Source organism: Sander lucioperca, chromosome 21 (assembly GCF_008315115.2).
Source record: "Sander lucioperca isolate FBNREF2018 chromosome 21, SLUC_FBN_1.2, whole genome shotgun sequence".
Classification (NCBI taxonomy): domain Eukaryota; kingdom Metazoa; phylum Chordata; class Actinopteri; order Perciformes; family Percidae; genus Sander; species Sander lucioperca.
Genome location: NC_050193.1, coordinates 16,581,157 through 16,601,883, shown reverse-complemented (window position 1 = coordinate 16,601,883; position 20,727 = coordinate 16,581,157). Strand labels below are relative to the sequence as shown.

At 39.6% G+C, this 20,727-nt stretch overlaps 1 protein-coding gene across 3 annotated transcripts; it reads left to right on the top strand.

The window, feature by feature from the left end:
- The first annotated feature begins 1,729 nt into the window (after window positions 1-1,729).
- Window positions 1,730-20,727, top strand: slc29a4 (solute carrier family 29 member 4). 3 transcript variants are annotated; one of them, XM_035996817.1, is made up of 12 exons: window positions 1,730-1,962; window positions 4,236-4,333; window positions 4,405-4,637; window positions 8,542-8,673; window positions 8,836-8,949; window positions 9,812-9,940; window positions 10,563-10,637; window positions 10,738-11,006; window positions 12,892-13,012; window positions 13,195-13,382; window positions 15,048-15,288; window positions 20,325-20,727. In XM_035996817.1, exons 3-12 carry the CDS (start codon window positions 4,406-4,408, stop codon window positions 20,468-20,470), a joined length of 1,647 nt encoding a protein of 548 aa, XP_035852710.1. In that variant the 5' UTR covers window positions 1,730-1,962; window positions 4,236-4,333; window position 4,405; the 3' UTR covers window positions 20,471-20,727. The 3 variants fall into 3 exon arrangements, with proteins under 3 accessions (XP_035852710.1, XP_031176542.1, XP_031176541.1); XM_031320682.2 differs by having other exon boundaries at window positions 4,236-4,637; window positions 10,738-10,997; XM_031320681.2 differs by having other exon boundaries at window positions 4,236-4,637.

The window sequence follows — 20,727 nt, the reverse complement described above, 5'->3', positions numbered from 1 at the left end:
TGAAAGCAGTTAATAAAAGAATAAAAACAATAAATACATAATTAAAAACAATTAAAAGTAGAGTAAATACAAGAGTAAATTCACAATGGAGTGCAATGAGTTAAGGATAGACATAATATAATAGACATCCCTGGATTAATTTAGCCTTGTACAATATGTGCCAGTATGCAGGATGTTGATGAAATCAGGAATAGAAATCTAGACCATCAAAGGGAATGCTCTCTCTGAACATAATCTTCAAAAGATCAGCATGACATTATTTGTAAATGGCACCACCACAGAACAGATTCAGTGTTCTGATGGGATAAACTTTTGACATGATGCGCTACATCTTTTGATACAGTTGATCTTTGATGCGATCTGTGATGTTGAGCCAACAGTTAGGTGAACTGAATTTTGACATTAGCAGAATCAGTATCTACATCAAAAGTATCTACAGTAACGGTGTCTTTTATTAGACAGCATGCAAAGACTCTAAAAAATGGGATTCAAACCCATAATCTCACATCTGCAATGCAGCTGCAGTGTCACATCCTGGGTCTGTTGTGCTGCACACCTAAAAAGGCAGCTATACCATTTAGCTAATTCCCATCTGGCTCTGCTCCTCTGTGGCAACAGTGGGGGCGTGCAATATGACAGAGTCCCTGCCAATAATAACGCATTAGCATATTGAACTAAACTGATAAAACTGTCAATCACACCGAGGCTCCAGTGCCAGAGTTGTGTATATGTGTGTCTGTGTAAATGTGATTTTCCCACTATTGCTTTTTTCCTTTCATATCCTCTGTTTTTCATATCTACAGTATATGCTTTGGCAACACACATACTTCACATGCCTTGCACATAAAGCCAAATAAGAAAAGAAAACCTTGACTTAAAAATCATAACTTTATGATCTTCCTGCAGGACCTCCTGAGATTTATGCACTGAATTTGAAGAGACTGTATCCTATTTTTCTGTTATTTTTTATCTCTTCTGTCATAATTCTAATATTTATACTTGACTTATTGTTATGTATTTGCCTTTAAATATACTGTAAAGAGAGGATTCTGTCTGTGTATAAGGGTGAATTATACTGTAGCTGCAATCATAAGTTATAAAATAGCCTAATAAAATATTTAATGCATTTGGTCTTTTTCCTCCCTCAAAATATTTTTTTTTTCCTTCCAGTTTAATAGTTCTTGTGCAGAAACACTCTTAATAAATTAATGCAAAACGGTATGGAGAAGTCAGAAGTGTTTTCTGAAGGGGATAAGAAGTTAATAATCAGCATTTTGATGGTTTCATCCACCACTCTGATAATCTAATAGTGTTTGAAAAATACTGATTATATTATCTTTATTGTGACTGTTATTGCCACTGGTCATCACACCCCCAACCGGCACCGTCAGACACCGCCCACCAAGAGCCTGGGTCTGTCCCAGGTTTCTTCCTAAAAGGAGTTTTTCCTCGCCACTGTCGCACTAAATGCTTGCTCTCGGGGGAATTACTGGAATTGTTGGGTCTTTGTAAATTATAGAGTGTGGTCTAGACTTACTCTGTCTGTAAAGTGTCTTGAGATAACTATTGTTATGATTTGATACTATAAATAAAATTGAATTGAATTGAATTACAATGGATGAACAGCCTGAGGCAACATCCTTCTCCTCCTCCTCCTTCTCCTCCTTCTCCTCCTCCTCCTCCTCCTCCTCCTCCTCCTCCTCCTCCTCCTCCTCCTCCTCCCCCTTCGCTCTCCTCATCCGTCCATACACTTATTTTCTCTGCTGTTGGATGGTGCGGTACAGGAGCGCAGCGCATGCAGGACGGCACCGGTTTCTTCCCTTCTGTCTGATGGAGACAGGCTGAGGAGGGACAAGGACCGGTCCGGCAGAGACCACCTCGAGGATCCTCGCGGGGAAGAAGTCCGTTTCCGCTGCTGTGGAGCAGCCACGGAACAGGGGGACGAGAGTGGAGACAGTAGAGGTAAAGGGGCCATTAATAACCTGTTGTCCGTGTGTTTGGGTTTTTCACTGGAGGCAGAAAGCGCTGCGGTCGCAGATAAAAACACCAAGATGGATATTAAAGCGACATTTAAACTTTGTTGGACTTGATTGGGATCGTTTTAATGATGATTTGGAAGAGAAGAAGCGGAATATCTCTGCGTGTCCTCCACTGCTCAGTCGTCGTCTGTTTGCCTTTGATCAATTAGGCCTATAGGATTTTAATTTTTCTCAAGCGCCTGTGTAGTAACGCGCAAAACATGCGAGCTTAATTGATTTGGAGTTAACGCATTTAACACAAATAGGATATTTATTTCCCAGGTTATTGTCTGCTTTAGGTGAACCAATAAGTGATTTTCTCACTCGTGATGTTCATTGTATCCTTCTATAAGTAAACAAGAGAAACTGCAGCGTATTAGACTGCGATTTAATTATGGTCGCAGGCTGCATTCTTTTAATTTAGGCTGATGAAGGAAGGTTGAGAGCGCCGCCTCAAGTCTGGAAACGGAAACTGCGCATGGCTCTGTGTTTGTGAGAAGCAAGTGAATTGGCATCATTATTAGATTTGAAACAACCACACAAGCTTTCATCAATACGCTCCCAGTGTTTCGCTCCTGGAGAGGCAGCCTCTATTTAATTAGTTCTCCCTGTTTCCCTGCATCTACACTGGAGGCAAGGATGAGCCCAAATTACAGAGATGATAACCTTCTTACATCATCTGATCCTGCAGCTGGGGTTTTAAAATAGGATCTCACCCTAAAAACAAAGTAGTTCCATGACTGAGCTGCTTTTTTCATTTTTTTTAAGTATAGTGTACATGTGTATTTATGTTCTTATCTATTTATTATTTCATGTTTTGATGTGTTTTTGTGTGAATGTGTATGTGTTGGCTACCTGTTGTGAACCAAATTGCCCCTTGGGGATATTAAAGACATTTCAATTTGATTCAATTCGTTTTGTAGGCCGGAGCTTATTGAAATCTAACGCAGGGCATCAGAGGTGAGCAGGCAGGTGACAGAGCTGCATTGTGTGGATGTGTTTGTGTAATCACAGGTGTGCACCATATAGCTTTTGTGCTTGTTTTAGTGTGCATGCATATTCACCAATATCAATACCCATTTATAATGACCCAGCTTGTAACAGAAGCAGCTCTCTGTTGACCCGAGTGAATGAAAGCTGGTAATCGAGCCGTGTTTCAGCTGCTGGGGTTGTTCTTTGTATTAACGTTCAGTCCTGTTTAATAGTGGGTGAAGATGTTGCACGATAAAGCTGAATGTTAATTGGATGTCAGATAATTTGATTATGAAAGTGATCATTATTTGCAGCTGTATTGCATGATGATACATATAGGCCTAATAAATAACGTTTACACTTGTAAGGATTTTGTTTTTTATTGCTTACTTTACTTTGAATGTCCCAGAATTCATTAAGAAGCTTAAAGTCAACTCATTAACTGTTTATTGTTCTGGCGCATTATTCTGTAAACAGATAAGTTAGATAAGTTATGTACATAGGCCTACTGTAGAGCTGCAACTAACAATTGCTTTCATAATTGATTGTTTAAAAAAAAAAATACAAATCGATTGATCAATCAATTGTTTAATCTATAAAATGTCAGAAAATAGTGAAAAAGGCCTGTCACAATTTCCCCCAAGTCCAAAATGATGTCTTCAGGTTGCTGTTTTTTGTCTGAATTGCAGTCAAAAAACCCAAAATATTTAATACACAAAGTTATAAAACACAGAGAAAATAGAAAATGCTCATATTTGAGAAGCTTGAACCAGTAAATGATTGGTATTTGTGCTCAATTGACTATCAAAATTGTGAACGATTGAGTCATTTAATCCAGTCTCTTCTCTCCTACATTGCATGATGAATATTGCAGTGCCTATTTGTTGAATACAGAGCAGCATTTTCCCTCACCTTGTCTGTTATGCTTCCTTTGTCACTCTGTTTCCATCACACACACACACACACACACACACACACACACACACGCACGCACGCACGCACGCACACACACACACGCACGCACGCACACACACACACACACACACACACACACACACACACACACACACACACACACACACACACACACACACAGAGCAAACTATGTTTCTTTGGGGTGTCTAACCTTGACTATTGTCACTTTCAGCAAGGCACTGACAGATTGTTTTTTTTATTCTATCTCTGCGACTTCTTTTACATTTTAATGCCGTTTCTGCTTCTGTCTCCTGTTGTTTCCCCCTGCAGATCCTCCATCATCTGAAGGTCTCCTGCCTCTCTTCTAGGCCGTGTCTCAGAGATTGTGTTTAACATACATGCTCCCAAGAGTGTGTAGCTTGTAGAGTCAAGAGGAGTGTTTAGTGTGTGTGTGTGTGTGTGTGTGTGTGTGTGTGTGTGTGTGTACTTGAAGCTCAGACATGGGCTCAGTGGGAGCGGAGCGCCGCAGGCCAACGCCACAGATTCCCGAGGAGAGGGATGTGTGGAGGGATGGAGGAAGAGCTGGATGGAGGGATGGAGGAAGGGAGGGCTGGAGAGAGGGAAGAGAGAGCGGCGTGGTGCAGAGCTACAGCTTTGACTCGTACCAGCTAGAGGAGGAGGAGATCAGTAAAGATGCCCCCGAGCGAGGAGTGCTGGCTCTATCCGAGCCCGGTAAGGGAGTTTCTGTTCTGTCTATCTCTGTGTGTGTCTGTGTGTTTTATAAATAGATAGACAAGGAACGTGGAAATCAGAATCAGCTTTATTGGCCAGGTTTGCGTAGACAAACAAGGAATTTGACTCCGGTAATCTTTGCTGTCAAAGTACAACACTCACTTAACATATTAAGAATAAAAACAGAGATGATGGTAAGAATATAAAAAATAGTGTACAGTATAACAATACAATAGAATTTACAATTTTACAAAAAATATACAAAAGAGAGGGAAGGAATAGTGCAATATCGGTCAATACACTGAGATTTTAGGATTTAAATATGAGTACAGTGCAAGGCAGATCAGTGCAATGGTAATATATTAATAACAATATTGTAATTGTAGGATTGAAATAGACATGAGGTAGATGAGCAGAACAGTGGTGGTTGACTTTGTTCAGTGTGAGGGTGGGGGCTATTTCTGGGCGTTCAGCAGAGTGACTGCTTGGGGAAAGAAACTGTCTTTGTGTCCGCTGGTTTTGATAGATAGATAAATTAAATAGATAGATAGATAGATAGATAGATAGATATATAGATAGATAGCTAGATAGCTAGATAGATAGATAGATAGATAGATAGATATCAATCAATCAATCAAACTTTATTTATATAGCACTTTACAGCAACCAGCAGGTATCCAAAGTGCTTAACATCGAAACCAAGAATAAAAACACATATCATACAATATAAAGAAAGTACATGTAAAATCAGAAATAGTTACAGAGAAACAGAAGAACGAAATCGTCACACCACTGCTACGTATTAAAAGCCTGACTAAACAGATGCGTTTTAAGTTTGGACCTAAAAAGAGCTACATCTGTAATAGTGCGGATATCAGGGGGTAACTTGTTCCAGAGTCTCGGGGCAGCAACTGCAAAAGCCTGGTCACCCCACCGTTTATATCTAGACCTTGGCATTTCTAAAAGTCGCTGGTTTGAAGACCGCAATGACCGGTTGTGCTCCCGCAAAGTTAAAATTTCGGACAAATACTCCGGGGCCAGACCATTTAAGGCCTTGAAAGCAAACAATAAAATCTTAAAATAGATTCTAAAACGCACAGGGAGCCAATGAAGGGTGTAGAGAACAGGAGTGATATGTGCACGTCTAGATGTGTTTGTTAAAAAGCGAGCAGCAGCATTTTGCACAAGTTGAAGACGTGAGATGGAGGTCTGATTCAGACCAACGTAAAGAGCATTACAATAATCCAACCTAGAACTAATAAAGGCATGAATTGCCTTTTCTAGATCGTGCCTGTTGATGAAAGGCTTAACTTTAGCCAGGAGACGAAGCTGGAAAAAGCTCATTCTAACAACATCACTGATCTGCTTGTCAAATTTCATGCTGCAATCAAAAGTAACCCCCAAATTTTTGACAGCTGACCTAGTGTAGGATGCTAGAGCTCCCAAACTCAAAGCTGGACCATTTTGCGTGCCTGAAGTACTGAAAATAATACACTCCGTTTTATCTTCATTCAAATTAAGAAAGTTTTCTGAAAGCCACAGCTTAATATCAGTGATGCAACTAAGCAGGGAGTTTAGTGCGACACTGTCATTTGCTTTAATAGGCAAATAGATTTGCAAATCATCTGCGTAACAATGAAATGACAGTTTATGCTTTCCTATAATAGCCCCTAAAGGCAGCATATATAAAGAGAACAGAATGGGGCCAAGAATTGAGCCCTGGGGAACCCCACAAGAGAGAGGAGCAGCTGACGAGAAGAGGTCACCAATCATGATGAGATAGATAGATAAATTAAATAGATAGATATATAGATAGATAGATACATTAAATAGATAGATAGATAGATAGATAAATTAAATAGATAGATATATAGATAGATAGATAGATAGATAGATAGATAGATAGATAGATATATAGATAGATAGATATATAGATAGATAGCTAGATAGCTAGATAGATAGATAGATAGATAGATAGATAGATAGATAAATTAAATAGATAGATATATAGATAGATAGATAAATTAAATAGATAGATATATAGATAGATAGATAGATAGATAGATAGATAAATTAAATAGATAGATATATAGATAGATGATATATAGCTAGATAGCTAGATAGATAGATAGATAGATAGATAGATAGATAGATAGATAGATAGATAGATAGATAGATAAATTAGATAGATAGATAGATAGATAGATAGATAGATAGATAGATACTGTAATATTGTTAGTGTCATTTAAGCCATCTGAATGTGAGAGTGATTTCATGTTTGGAAATGTAAACTCTAGCTTTATGTAGAATTTGAAATTTGTTTCATAAAGATGGACTTCGCCATATGCAGAGGACAACAGTTCTGTCTCTGTATCAGTTTTTTTAATTAATGTGTAAGTTGGTGGTGCACATTCAGTGTAGCCAACTCTTTTTTAATGAACGTAGCTAGCACTACCTCCAGAAGTTGCTAAAAGTTGCCAGATGACGTCATGCACTCACTTGCACTTTGGCGATGTCATCATGTATCATTTTTATAAAGCTTAGTGGCTGTGTTGGCTGACTGCCTGCTGTCATGGCCCAGTAGGAGAGGGAGGCTCTTCTGCTGTTGGCAGAAGAGCTGCGGACTGTGATTACTCTGAGCAGCATGCATGGAAATCAATTACAATATAATATATCTCGCTTTACCCCTGATGGTCTGAAGTCGCTAAATTTGTTGCTAGTCGCGTTTTAGAAATAAAGTTCCTAAGAGGGTCTGAAAAGTTGCTAAGTCTAGCGAGAAAGTCGCCAAGTTGGCAACACCGCACACATTCGAAGTTCTATTAAGATTAAACTGGGTACACTATTAAACAAGTTGTACCCGTTATATTATTGTGACATGCCTGTTGCAATCTTTTCTTAGTCAAGAGGAGGGTTCAAAGAAAACATTAATAACCCTAAAGAAGTTCACCACCCAAATAAGTTTCATACAGTCTCTAAATATGAATGTTAGAAAGGGAAAATCTGTCATAAAAGATTTCCATATTGTCAGTTTCTGCACTGAAATGTCAGTCACTTTGTGGGCGTTGCTGCGTTGTCTTCTTCATTGGATTTTCTGTTAATGAGGTTTGAGTTTCTGCAGGCGGTGATCTTTTCTTCTGTCTGTGTAGCCACGGTGATGCTCTCTGCTCATTCTCACCTACACAATCAATGCAAGGGGTTTTATTTTATCCCAGAAACAACTAACCCAACAGAGCAGCAGAAATGGAAAAGCTTCCAGGAACTGTATGTCATGTATGCATAGCCATTGCATATATGGTTATTGAAATAGGCTTTTATTATGTATGAGTAAATAAGGTTTACTGGATTACTGAGGAGCTAAGTGCAGGTCATCACCCTCACATTAGATGAATATGAAAATAATTGATCAGTCCCAGATGCCAAAATAACAAATTGCATGAAAAATTAAGATTTGTCTCAAATATATGTTTCTTTCCCCTTTACTCAGCTGTAAAATATAAATGCTTGAAAAATGGTTTCAGCAGTTAATAGTAGGCTTACAGGATTAGGAAAGGATTATGAAAATATTAGTTATATAAATATCCTGCACATCACACTTTAAACACGGAACTGAATCAGCTGCAAAAACATGCAAGTCTGAAACCACTCTGGCTGCTAGTCCATGATCAGCAGTTCCTCTGATCAATCTCTCACCAACACTACAGGAACAAGGTCCTCTGCTGCTTCAGCTGCTCTAACAGTGAAGCTGAGGCATTACTGCTGCTGCTACAGCTTCCATTATCATATCGAGTGCGTTGGCTTCAGACCTAATTCAGATGTTTTGAAGTCATTTTTATCCCTCCTGTTTGAGTGTGATGCATGCTCTTTTATTAATTCTCTAACCCTTGACTCCTTCCTTTCCGCTCAGACATTGAGGAGCCGATCCCTGACGACCGTTACCATGGCATCTACTTTGCAATGCTATTGGCTGGCGTGGGTTTCCTGCTTCCCTACAACAGTTTCATCACTGATGTGGACTACCTACACCACAAGTTTCAAGGTATATTGTAACTAATAAGTAGATAGTATACTGAATAAACCCGTGCATGGGCTTAGAGAACAGCACATAATGCATGATTTTTTTTACAGACACATGCACACCTGAGCAGTACACACTCATCTCGCACGAGTCATGGCTCTTGTGTGTGTTTGTGTGTTTTAGGGACATCCATAGTGTTCGACATGAGTCTGACGTACATCCTGGTGGCTCTGCTGGCCGTCATCCTCAACAACGTGCTGGTAGAGAGACTCAGCATGCACACTAGAATCACTGTGGGTAAGTCAAACAGGAACCCGCTCACAGACTGAGCTTTAATTGTGAAAAAATTATGGGAACTTCTTCTCTAACTCATTAATTAATGACTCTTTGAAAACCTCAAAGCTTATCAGAGCACAATACGTAGGACAAAATGGGGAAGAGAGTATAAAGATAAGGACAAAAATACACTCAACCATAACATTCCTTTGGGTTTTATTCTTTCATTTTATTTATTTAAGTGTTTCAAACTAACTTTGCCAAAGACTGGGAACTCACAAGGGGCTGTATTTCAAGAGTGGGGGTATTTTCTTCTTCTTCACTTCTTTAATATCTTGCATCATCTTCAGCTTCAAAACATTTTAAAAGCGAACTCACTATGCTATTTAAGTAAACCATTCAGGTACAAGCGTGCACATTCCAGGCAGATTTTGCTCTAGGGTCGTTAAAGACTAAGCCTGATAGTGGAGAGATTTAAATATGGCCCCAAATTATTCATTAAAAAGCTGGTTTTTAATGCTACTACACCTTTTTGCGAACATTAAAGCCGTTCATCCTAATTCATATGAAAAAATGTTCTTTAAAAATGTATGGCCCCCTTAGGATAATTTTGAAATCATTACACATGCTGTGCACGTAGGAGCAAGGTTTCACCACACTCTGCATCTTAAAATAACTCTCATGCATCCTTGAGGAAATGTCTTTTGAAGTATGTTGTCTGCTGGAGAGCTTGTCTCTGGAGTTAATACACCCAGGATGGAACGTCAGATGGAAGTGATACCGCTCGCATGTCGGCCCTGTCAAATGTGCTCAGTCACGCGATTGCAACGTGACCTGGTTTAGTGGCGTCTCCTCACTTGTCTGTCCATCTCTTTCTCTGCAGGTTACATCTTCGCTCTCGGACCGCTGGTCTTTGTCAGTGTGTTTGATGTGTGGCTGGCCAAGTTCACCACCAGGCAGGCTTATATTATCAACCTCGTGTCAGTGGGAGTGGTGGCCTTTGGATGTACAGGTACTACTACTAATAATAATGCTTATCTATCTATCTATCTATCTATCTGTCTGTCTGTCTGTCTGTCTGTCTGTCTGTCTGTCTGTCTATCTATCTATCTATCTACCTACCTACCTGTCCGTCCGTCCGTCCGTCCGTCCGTCCGTCCATCCATCCATCCATCCATCCATCCATCCATCTATCTATCTCTATCTGTCTGTCTGTCTGTACAGCCTCAGATGTTACCATACGGGATAATTCAAGCTTGCATTTAAAAAAATTCTGAAAGGTCAAATTTATTGTAAGGGTCTTAAGTGTTCATGATATTCTATCCACCTCCTGTGTATATACATATATAGAGAGGGTAATGCTAAATGGTGGTGCTTGTGGTGCTCAGTCAGAGCTGGCAAATGAACAAGCAACAATCGAGGCTTTAGTCCTCAGCTGCTGCTAACGGCTGTCATACACTGAGCCAGTTTCCTTGTACTGTGAGTGTGACCACAGAGTATTTTAGCCAACAGTAGAAACAGTTTAATTAGCGGAGGTCCGGAGGTCTGAGCGGCTTCTCGTAAGTGGTGTGGAGGTTCAGGAAGTTGTGCCGTTTACTGTTTGCACTGATAAATACTTCCTCATCCCTCCCCAGTGCAGCAGTCTAGTTTCTATGGTTACATGGGAATGCTGCCCAAGAGGTACACACAGGGGGTGATGACCGGAGAGAGTAAGTACGCTCACACAGACAAAAAATTACGCACACACATCCCCATATCCCTGCTGTCATGTCCTTCATCCCCTTCTTTTTCCGGTTCCCCCCTCCCCAGGTACAGCAGGTGTGATCATCTCCCTGTCGCGGATCTTCACCAAGCTACTGATCCCCGACGAGAGGAGGAACACGCTCATCTTCTTCCTCGTCTCCATCAGCATGGAGATGCTCTGCTTCCTGCTTCACCTGCTGGTCCGACGCTCCCAATTTGTCCGTTACTACACCAGCCACTCCCAGGGCAAAGGCCCGGCCAAAGGCCACGACCCGCGTGACAACGGGACCGGGTACAGAGTGCACCATGATGTCATCACAGAGGAAGTAAGATTTGTAAGTGTGTGGACAGTTTATTGGCCACTGTGTGTATGTGCGTGTTGTGTGTGCATACAGTGAATATACAGAATATGTTTAGTCATGCAAAGTAGCGTGGCTCTATGGATGGCAATGTTGGTCTGTCAGCCGATTGATCCACTAATATCTAAACAACTACTGGATGGATTGCCAGGATATTGTGTCATTCATGATCTTCAGAGGATGAATCCTTCTGACTTTGGTGATCTCCTGACTTTTCCTCTAGCGCCCCCAGGAGGCATTAAATCCTTCATAAATATTGCAACAACAAACTGTTTCTGAACCAAGACAGGGAAGAAATGTCAGGCCTCTGAACTGTGATGTTATGCAACTCCCATTTCCTTGTTGATTTCTGTTAGAAGTGTGTGTGTGTGTGTGTGTGTGTGTGTGTGTGTGTGTCTTCAGTGTGAGCTGTGTGGGTTTTTATATGGAGTATCATTTATTTAAGCTGCGGGCTGCTTTTTGGCTGCCACTCAGTAAGAGAAATATTGAAAGAGAAAGGGATTTAGGGATGATAGCGGTGATGCGGAAAAAAAGATGAAGACAGATGGAGTTTTTGAGGGAAATCTAGAGGTTGAGGTGTCATGCGACCAGAGAGAAAATGAGAGTCACGATACTGAGATGAAAACGGGTAGGGATAAAACTGTTGATGCAAAAAGGTGGGACAGATTGGAAAACACAACAGGAAAGCAACAGAAAGAGAGGGCAGAGAGCAGGAGACCAGTCATGACAATGAGAGAACGAGGTGACTGAAGAATGACAGAAAAAGAGGTAAATCCACTTTGTATTCATGCTTGAAGCAGCACTTTGTAGGCAGAAGACATGGAGCTAATATTCCTCATCACAGTGTGGGGGTTTGTCTGTTCAGAGCCTTCAAAGGAAGACACATAACCTCAGGCTGTCATTCTTCCATGTGTGCGTGGTTCTGTTTGTACACCATTACACACAAGACAAGTGTGTGAGGAACGCCCCCCGTGTTAGACAATAATGTGTGTGGTGTGTGTGTGTGAGTGTGTGTGTGTGTGTGAGTGTGTGTGTGTGTGTGTGTGTGTGTGTGTGTGTGTGTGTGTCTCGTCTGGGGGCTGATTCAGGCAGCTCTTTGTTCCGGTTGCTGGGGGAAAATGAGCGCTCTATTCCAAGGTATAATCAAGATGAGTGGTGCTTCTGGCCCGCAAGGCCTTCTAATCAACTAATGGACGGCTGTGTGTGTGTGTGTGTGTGTGTGTGTGTGTGTGTGTGTGTGTGTGTTTGTGTGTGTGCGTGCGTGTGTGCATGTGTGTGTGTGTGTGTGTGTGTGTGTGTGTGTGTGTGTGTGTGTGTGAGTGATGTGCATATGAAAACATAGGTGTAAAAGAAAGAAGCATGAGTAGAAGGATGTGCTTATACAGTATGTTTAGATAAAGAGGAAATGTGTGTTTGTAGGCTTGAGTGTGTGTGTGTGTGTGTGTGTATGTGTGTGGCTCCTGGGCCTCTCTGCAGTCACTCCCATCGATCGTCTCTAATAGCTGCTGCCATAAAAAGCTGATGTCATGCAGCCAGGAAGCCATTCTTACTTAAAAAAAGAAGATAAAGCTCACTTAACCACTGCAAGACAATATGTTTATTTACTGTGTGATGGCTACCTCTAGTGTTTTCCTAATGAACTGTTAATGCCCTTCAAAAAGCCTTAAAATTGTTTTCAGGAAATGAGGAACAGAATTTTTTTAATTTGATAATTAATCATTTAATAGTTCATATGTTTTTCTGTTTTAATTTGGAAATTAAGACTTGATGTGATGTTGATGACTGGCCTTGAAGGTTATTCCCGTCTGTCATGTGTTTGTTTCATAAAAATATTGAAGAGTCTGTATCTGTCTCTCTCCAGGGAAATGGTGGGACAACACCGATCACAACAGAGGAAGGCGTTGAGGACTTTGAGGGTGGGACGTATGTGCGATTCGACGCCCCGAAAGCCAAGATAAGGAGGAGCTGGCCTGGTGTCCGCGGTACTCTCTCTTTAAATCCAGTGTTCTCACGGCTCCATTAACCTCTGACTCCAGCAAATTTGAAATTTAAATGCATCCCCTGGTGATTCATGGGAAGAGGAGAGTGTTCTTAGTTAACCTGCTCAAGTGCGAGCTTTAGCTTTTTAAATATCACCCTGTATGTGTGTGTCTCCTCTAACCAGACATGATCTTGCATCGTTACGTGGTGTCCCGTGTGATCTGGGCCTACATGCTGTCTATAGCAGTGACCTACAGCATCACCCTGTGTCTGTTCCCCGGGCTGGAGTCAGAGATACGAAACCCCACCTTAGGAGAGTGGCTCCCCATCCTCATCATGGCCACCTTCAACATGTCGGACTTTGTTGGCAAGGTGAGGCACACGTTTTTTAAATTGTAAAGAAGGATAAAAGATGCGGAAGGAACCATACCTGTGATGTTCAGAGATAGAGTATAACTCAAGTAATCAAGTCTTTGCGGGGCACAGTAGAAGCCTAGTGATCCTCCTCAAAAGATCAAAAGATGGGAGGTACCGATGATTTCATAGTGTTGATCGAACTGTTATTATTAATAAAATAAAATAATCATCAAATGAAAACAAATCACACTAGAAAATTTAAAGTAATGGTCAAATATTGCAGGTGGAGTTACAAATAACAGCAGCTCTTATCATGCAGCAGTAGAGCTCAGGAGTTTCAATGAGAGGACACTGTTTAGTGGTCTTTGTAGTGACTAAATCAAAATCAAACTGTAAAAGTGAGGGGGACAAAAATAAGATTTTGGAAAGTGAATAGGACACGACATGTCCCGCCCTGTCCTGAGGAGAAATACGCCCTCAAGAATAAAATACACTTGATTAAATACCAGCATTCATAATTTGTTACTGTAACCTCATCTTTTTATGTTCTAAAATTCATGTAGCTTGTGGCCGGGTTAGCTCAGTTGGTGGAGCAGGCGCACATATGTAGGGGTTTGCTCCTCGGCGCAGCGGCCGCGGGTTCGACTCCAACCTGCGGCCCTTTGCTGCATGTCGTTCCCCCTCTCTCTCCCCTTTCATGTTTCCATCTGTCCTGTGGAAATAAAGGCCTAAAAATGCCCAAAAAAATTATCTTAAAATTCACGTAGCTCTTGGCAATCCCTTTCATTTCACACCTCCTGAGATCCTGGGATTTAATTGTACATGAGGCGTCTCAGCACCTCAGAAGCAGGAAAAATACAAAGGCATGCTGTAACACTGGAGCTGACCTCGCTCCGTTTATTAAACCTGAGAGGAAGAATGGAAAAAAAAGTCTGGTTTATTTTTTGTACTAGTAATTGTAATTGTAATTGTACTTAGCTCAAAGGCTTTCTCTCTCTTATCTGGTGTCCTTGAGTCATAATTTTGACTTTGAAAGGAAAAAAGACCTTTGAGTGAAAGTTGTTCTGATTGTACACTTTGACTTTGTCCTAATGGCAAATTAAGCATGCTGTTGAGGTGGAAAAAGATAAGGGGGTAGGAAAGAAATTAAATAAAAAATGGGAAAGGAAAATCAAGGTAGCTTAAAAGTAAAAAGAAAAAAGTCATGAGCGGAAAGAGCAAGGAATAGAGTGGTAAAAATTGGCATTGTGAATTATTTAGGTAACACTTTACTTGAAGGTATCTACATAAGAGTGACATGACACTGTCATGACACATGAACTCTAACCCTAACCCTAACTCTAACTTGTCATGGCAAAAACAGAATGACACAATAATGGAATAACAATTAATGACAGAAGCGTTATGTCATAAACGTTTATGACTTGTTTATGACACGTTCATGACAGTGTCGTGTCACTCTTATGTAGATACCTTCAAGTAAAGTGTAACCTTTATTTATTGTGCTCAATGGAAAGTACCATTAGCAGCAAGAGCACAAATGGCTGAAAGAGTTAAAGCAGGTTTAGGTCTAATCTTCACTTTTCATTTTTAAAACATGTGCTTGTTTCACAAAATTTCTGGTGACAAAGCAGAATTTAACCACAGCATTATTGAAACACACCGCTGCGCTTTCCTCAGATTCTGGCAGCGCTGCCGTACGACTGGTCCGGAGGCCGCCTGCTCTTCTTTTCCTGCCTGAGAGTAGTCTTCATCCCTCTGTTCGTCATGTGTGTGTACCCGGCCAGCGCGCCCACCCTGTCCCATCCTGCCTGGCCCTGTCTCTTCTCCCTCCTTATGGGAGTCACCAACGGCTACTTTGGGTCTGTGCCGATGATCCAGGCTGCGGGCAAAGTGCCGCCCGAACAGAGGGAGCTGGCAGGTGAGTTACTCACCATTATAGATACTTAACTGTTAGGGGTACACAATTCAGGGAATGTCACAATTCGATTCGATATCGACTTTTAGGCTCAAGATTCGATTCAAAATCGATTTTCGATTCAAAAATCTCATTATGTAAATGTATTTACTTTTCCCATGTGATTGCAGTAGACATTCAATTTAAAAGAAAAGAAAAAGAAACCCAACAAATTAAATGTAGTTTGATATTACTTTATATGTCTTCATACAAAAATAAAAACTTTTGCAACTAAAAACTGCAAAATGCCAAGCTTTGGCCGGCTTTCAAATACATTTAATTCAAGTATAAAATAAAACTGTTAAATAAAAAGAGCTTTTGGTTCATAGTTGGGATGGGAGTTTAGAGCCTTGAAAGAGAGTGCGTTGGTTGACTGGCATGTTAAGGTTGTTGTTCGTCCACGTCTTTAATGTTAATCTCTGGGTGATGGCGTACCATGGGGTTCTCAAGTTTGTGGTGTTTCCAAAATACTTAACTTTCGCTTTGCAAAGCCATCATGCATGCATAGCATGATTCCTATTAAGTTTTGTCTTTCCCTTGAGGTTATTAAAGCCGAAATGTGCCCAAACTCTCGCCTTCAATGAGGATGGAGCAGATTGAATAATTCTTTCTGTGAGGTTTGCCATTGTTTGCTCCGACTAAACTACTTCTGCTGCACTCGTTCTTCTTTTGATTATGACAATGGTGCCCAGGCGTCAGTGTGAATTCGACGCAGCGGCATCTATGGGAATCGATTTTTTTGCACACCCCTAATAACTCTATGTAGAGAGATTTTGTAAAGGTTGGGGTAGTGATGTTGAGTTTTTTGTCTTCACCGTGAAACAGTCCAGAAAATAACAACAAACTGTAAATGTATTAGTTGATCGACAGAAAATTAATAAAGAAATCATTCATCATCGTCATTTATCAAGCTAAAATAGCAATCGTTCAATGGCTCCAGCTTCTCAGATGTGAGGATTTGCTGCTTTCCTCTGCTGTGTATCATTGCAAACTAAATATCTTTGTGTTTTGGATTGTTGGATGGACAAACAAAGCTATTTGAAGACGTGTCTGTCTGCTGACAGTACAGGAGAAAAGCCTACCAGCTCACTTATTAACTCAATGTATCTCGTTGTTAGTGTAAAACCAATTTGGATGGATTTGCTGTCAATGGAACGGGCTACATCAGCCCTCTATGAATTTGACAGAGGAGATGAAGGACCCTGGATCTTTAGACTATACTTGGAAAAACTGGACATATAAAGGAATTTACTGAATTTACTAATATGGTTCTGCCGCTTTAAGGACATTTGTGCTTGTATTCAACTTTTCTCTACCATTTATAGTTTCTTAAAATATTACATTTAGTTCTTTTTACATTGAAGTTCAGTGGCGCAATCTTTAAATCCTCTTCAGGCTTCTTCCACTTGTAAATGCTACTCCTCCCACATACTTTCACCTACAGACATCATTCAAACTTTAAACTCTTCACAAAATACAGCTATTAGGAAATAATTCACATGAGTTATTTGGTGGGATGGTGGCTAGCACCAGAACCTAAGCACTGCAGACTCTCAGCCAGGTGTGGGTGTTATTCCAGACTTTCTTTGACATGCTATACTATGACTTTTTTCAACATACTATGACTATTTTTGACATATTATACAATTACTTTTTCTGACTTTTTTCGACATACTATACTATGACTTTTTTTAAATCACTTTTTTCGACATATTATAATATGACTTTTTCTGACTTAATTCGACAACCTATACTATGACTTTTTCATGCCATACTATACTATGATGTTTTATCACATTTAATGAAATATTACAAAGTCTGGCAGTACCTCAGTGTGTAGAGAATTGGGTTGGGAACCAGTGTGTTCAAGTCCTTGTACAGTCCACTATTACTATTTTGACATACTCTACTATGACATACTCTACTATGACTTTTTTTCGACATACTATACTATGACTTTTTTTATCTCTTTTTTCGACATGCTATACTATGACTTTTTTTTTTTAATTATTTTTTGCGCATTTCTGCCTTTAATCATTAGGACAGCTTAGATATGAGGGGTGAGACATGCAGGAAATTGCCGCAGGTCAGATTCGAACCATGGGACTCTGGGTCGAGGAAAAAAACTATACTATACCATGACTTTTTTTACTGTATCACTTATTTCTACACTGTTCTGTTCAAATCTTATATGTTTGAGGAAGTTTTGAGGGCCAATATACTAAGTAAAAGAGAAAAATATGCCAAAATCAGGAGCTCTTCTGTCAGGTCAGACAGCTTAGGGAGATAAGAATATGATTGGAACACAAAAGGTTGTGTGTTCAAATCCTATACATGTAAGTAAGTTTTGAGGTCCGATACACTAAGTGAAAGAGACAAATATGCCAAAAACAAAGCTGTTGTGTCAGGTCAGATAGCTTAATAGGATAAGAGAATGATTGGAAGACAGAAGGTTGAGTGTTTGAATCTTATATGTTTCATTACATTATGAAGTCTTTATCACTTTTTTCGACATACTATACTATGACTTTTTTCGACATACTGTTCTATGAATTTTGTATTACTTTTTTCGATGTACTATACTATGCCTTTTTTGGACATACTATTCTATGAATTTGTATTACTTTTTTCGACATACTTTACTATGAATATTTTTGACATGCTATACCATGACATTTTTCGACATACTATACTATGACTTTTTTACCACTTTTTTCGATATGCTATATTATGACTTTTTATCTCTTTTTTTCAACATTCTATACTATGAATATTTTCGACATGCTATACTATGTCTGATTGAACCGGCGGCCGCTGTGGCAAGGACTGAGCCTCTGTACATGGGGTGCACGTTCTACCAGGTGAACCACTTTTTTGAATCGCTGATATACCCACATTTGTAAGTTTATTCACATACATTTATATCAATATGTTCACAAAGGCCTTCTGGCACTCACGATGATGATTTCAATATTGAGCCATGGCACTGACAAACCTTTAGATAACAGGAGTCTATGATTTCTGTAGCCTTCTCCGAAACAACAGACATCCTCAACGCCTTTTTCTGGAGTCGCATTCCTCTCCACACCGCTGTCTTTGGACAAAAAGGCGCATCCTGAGATCGATAATGTTATCAGACACTTTTGTCACACACACCCACACACCCACACACACACACACACACACACTTATAGTGCGTGGCACTATCTTTGTGGGGACCCGTCACTGACATAATGCATTCCCTATAGCCCCTTACCCTAACCTTAACCATCACAACTAAATGCCTAACCTTAACCCTTACCCTCTCTATATTTTAATAATTTGATTGTTTGTTTTTATTGCTGAAATTTATTATAATTATTATTACTATTACTATTATTATTATTATTATTATTACAAATTGAATTGCTTGCTTCAAGATTTTAACATGATAATACACATACCATTGGTTTGATACATTTTACTAACAGTGTGGTTTTATTCTATTATATATTTTAAATGATTTATAGTTATTTATTGTGTGGCACTTTTTATTATTTATTTATTTCTTAAAGCACTTTTAAACACAGCACTTACTACTAACTTTTAATGGTATGTTTGTATATGTTTTTTTAACCTCAAGGGCAAGTAATTCAGACAGTATTTTAGACCTTTTAAATGTTTTATTTTTTTAGGATAAATAATGTTTTTAATATTGGGCTAATAATTTAAATCGTATTGTGATGCCAGGCTATTTATTTACTTACATAACTATATATAAATATATTTTATTTATTTTGTAATGTCTTTGGGAGAGAGACCGGGGTAGTTGTGGAGTTGACTTTTTATTCAAAGTTTTAATCTCCCGCTCTCCGTCCTGTCCAGTGGTTCTTTTAACCTGTTTTTAATATCCTGCCGTCTTTTAAACAGCATTTTTGTATAACCTAACCCGGCTTTTTTAAGGAGATTTAAAGTGTTTAATTTACACCAGTGGTCCTCTTGTACCCGTCCCCTCGCAACGCCCCCGTGCCCATCCTGGGCGTTGCGTTTTAACCCAAACCTAACCATAACCTAATTCTATCCCTAAAACCAATTATTACTATTACTATTAACCCTCAAACAGCCCTTTAAACTTGTGGGGTCCAGCATTTTGGTCCCACAAAGCTGTCTGGACCCCACAAGTATACTGTATTCCCGGTTTCTGGACACCACAAATATAGTTAAACAAGAACACACACACACACACACACACACACACACACACACACACACACACACACACACACACACACAGTGTCATTTGTGATTTCATCCATATATATAGCTACCTTCTTTTCAGGCAACATATTCTGATAAATATGTCTGATAATAATGCACAGTATTTATACTTTCAGCCTTTTTAGTCAATTTATTTGAACTTCCACTTTTGACAGTATTACAGTTTAGCTTCCAGCTTTTCTAGAAATGTATTTCAGCTCTTAGCGTATTAAGGTAATGCAGTTCAGCTTCCAACTGACAATTTTATATTTCAGCTTCCAAGTTTTTCAGCAGTGCAGTGCAATGCATTTGAGATTTTTCAAACAATTTGTTTCATATTTCTGCATTTTCATCAATGTTTCCCACAGCATTTGTAAGTCTTCCATACTTATTCATAATTTCAGTTAGAAAATAAATTCAGACCTCACAATGTTCTACATTGTTTGACATTATTGAACTTTTAAAGCCAATAATTCAGTTTAGTGTCTGCTTTTAAAAAAAAACTTTAAATATTCCACATCTTTTATACATTAGTGGTGTTATTCAACTTTTTTTATGAAATTCATGTCAATTAAAACCATTCATACTTTTCCAACTATCCTCACTACTTCTTTCTTCTTACGGATTTAAGCTACTAATCCAGTTTAGCTTTAGCAATGTAGCTATTCAGCATTCACACGCATTTTCTGCAGGAAATGCATTTTCTAGTTAGTCTTGTTACTTTCTGTCTTACATGTCACTCTCTGCTTTTTGTGTCTCTCCAGGGAACACCATGACAGTGTCCTATATGACAGGCTTGATGGTGGGCTCCGTCGTGGCGTACGCGGCTTACAGCTTCACAGCTCCGCCACCATGGCCATCACGGCCGTGCGTCACCTATCACACACCTGTCAACACAACTGCATTTTGAATGTCCACACACTTAATTAAACAAACACATATAAACACACAGACATGTACACACACCTGCAGCCATTTACACATGCGAGATCCTGGCCAGAAGAAGCAACACTGACTGATGGACTCGAGTCCAGCAGCAGAGGACAAGAAGTCATCTGTAATGAACCCTTTAAAGGTTCATGTTTATACTCAGAGAGATTGATTCTCCTTTGTCCAGATTATGCTTCAATTTGGCTCACTGGATAAAGGAAGAGGAATAAGATCCAA

Bases quoted from the DNA above. Each gene is read 5' to 3' on its own strand.
- slc29a4 (XM_035996817.1), top strand. From the start codon at position 4,406: ATGGGCTCAGTGGGAGCGGAGCGCCGCAGGCCAACGCCACAGATTCCC. The intron at 13,013-13,194 runs GTACTCTCTCTT...TCCTCTAACCAG, and splicing joins GAGCTGGCCTGGTGTCCGCG to ACATGATCTTGCATCGTTAC. The intron at 13,383-15,047 runs GTGAGGCACACG...CGCTTTCCTCAG, and splicing joins TGTCGGACTTTGTTGGCAAG to ATTCTGGCAGCGCTGCCGTA.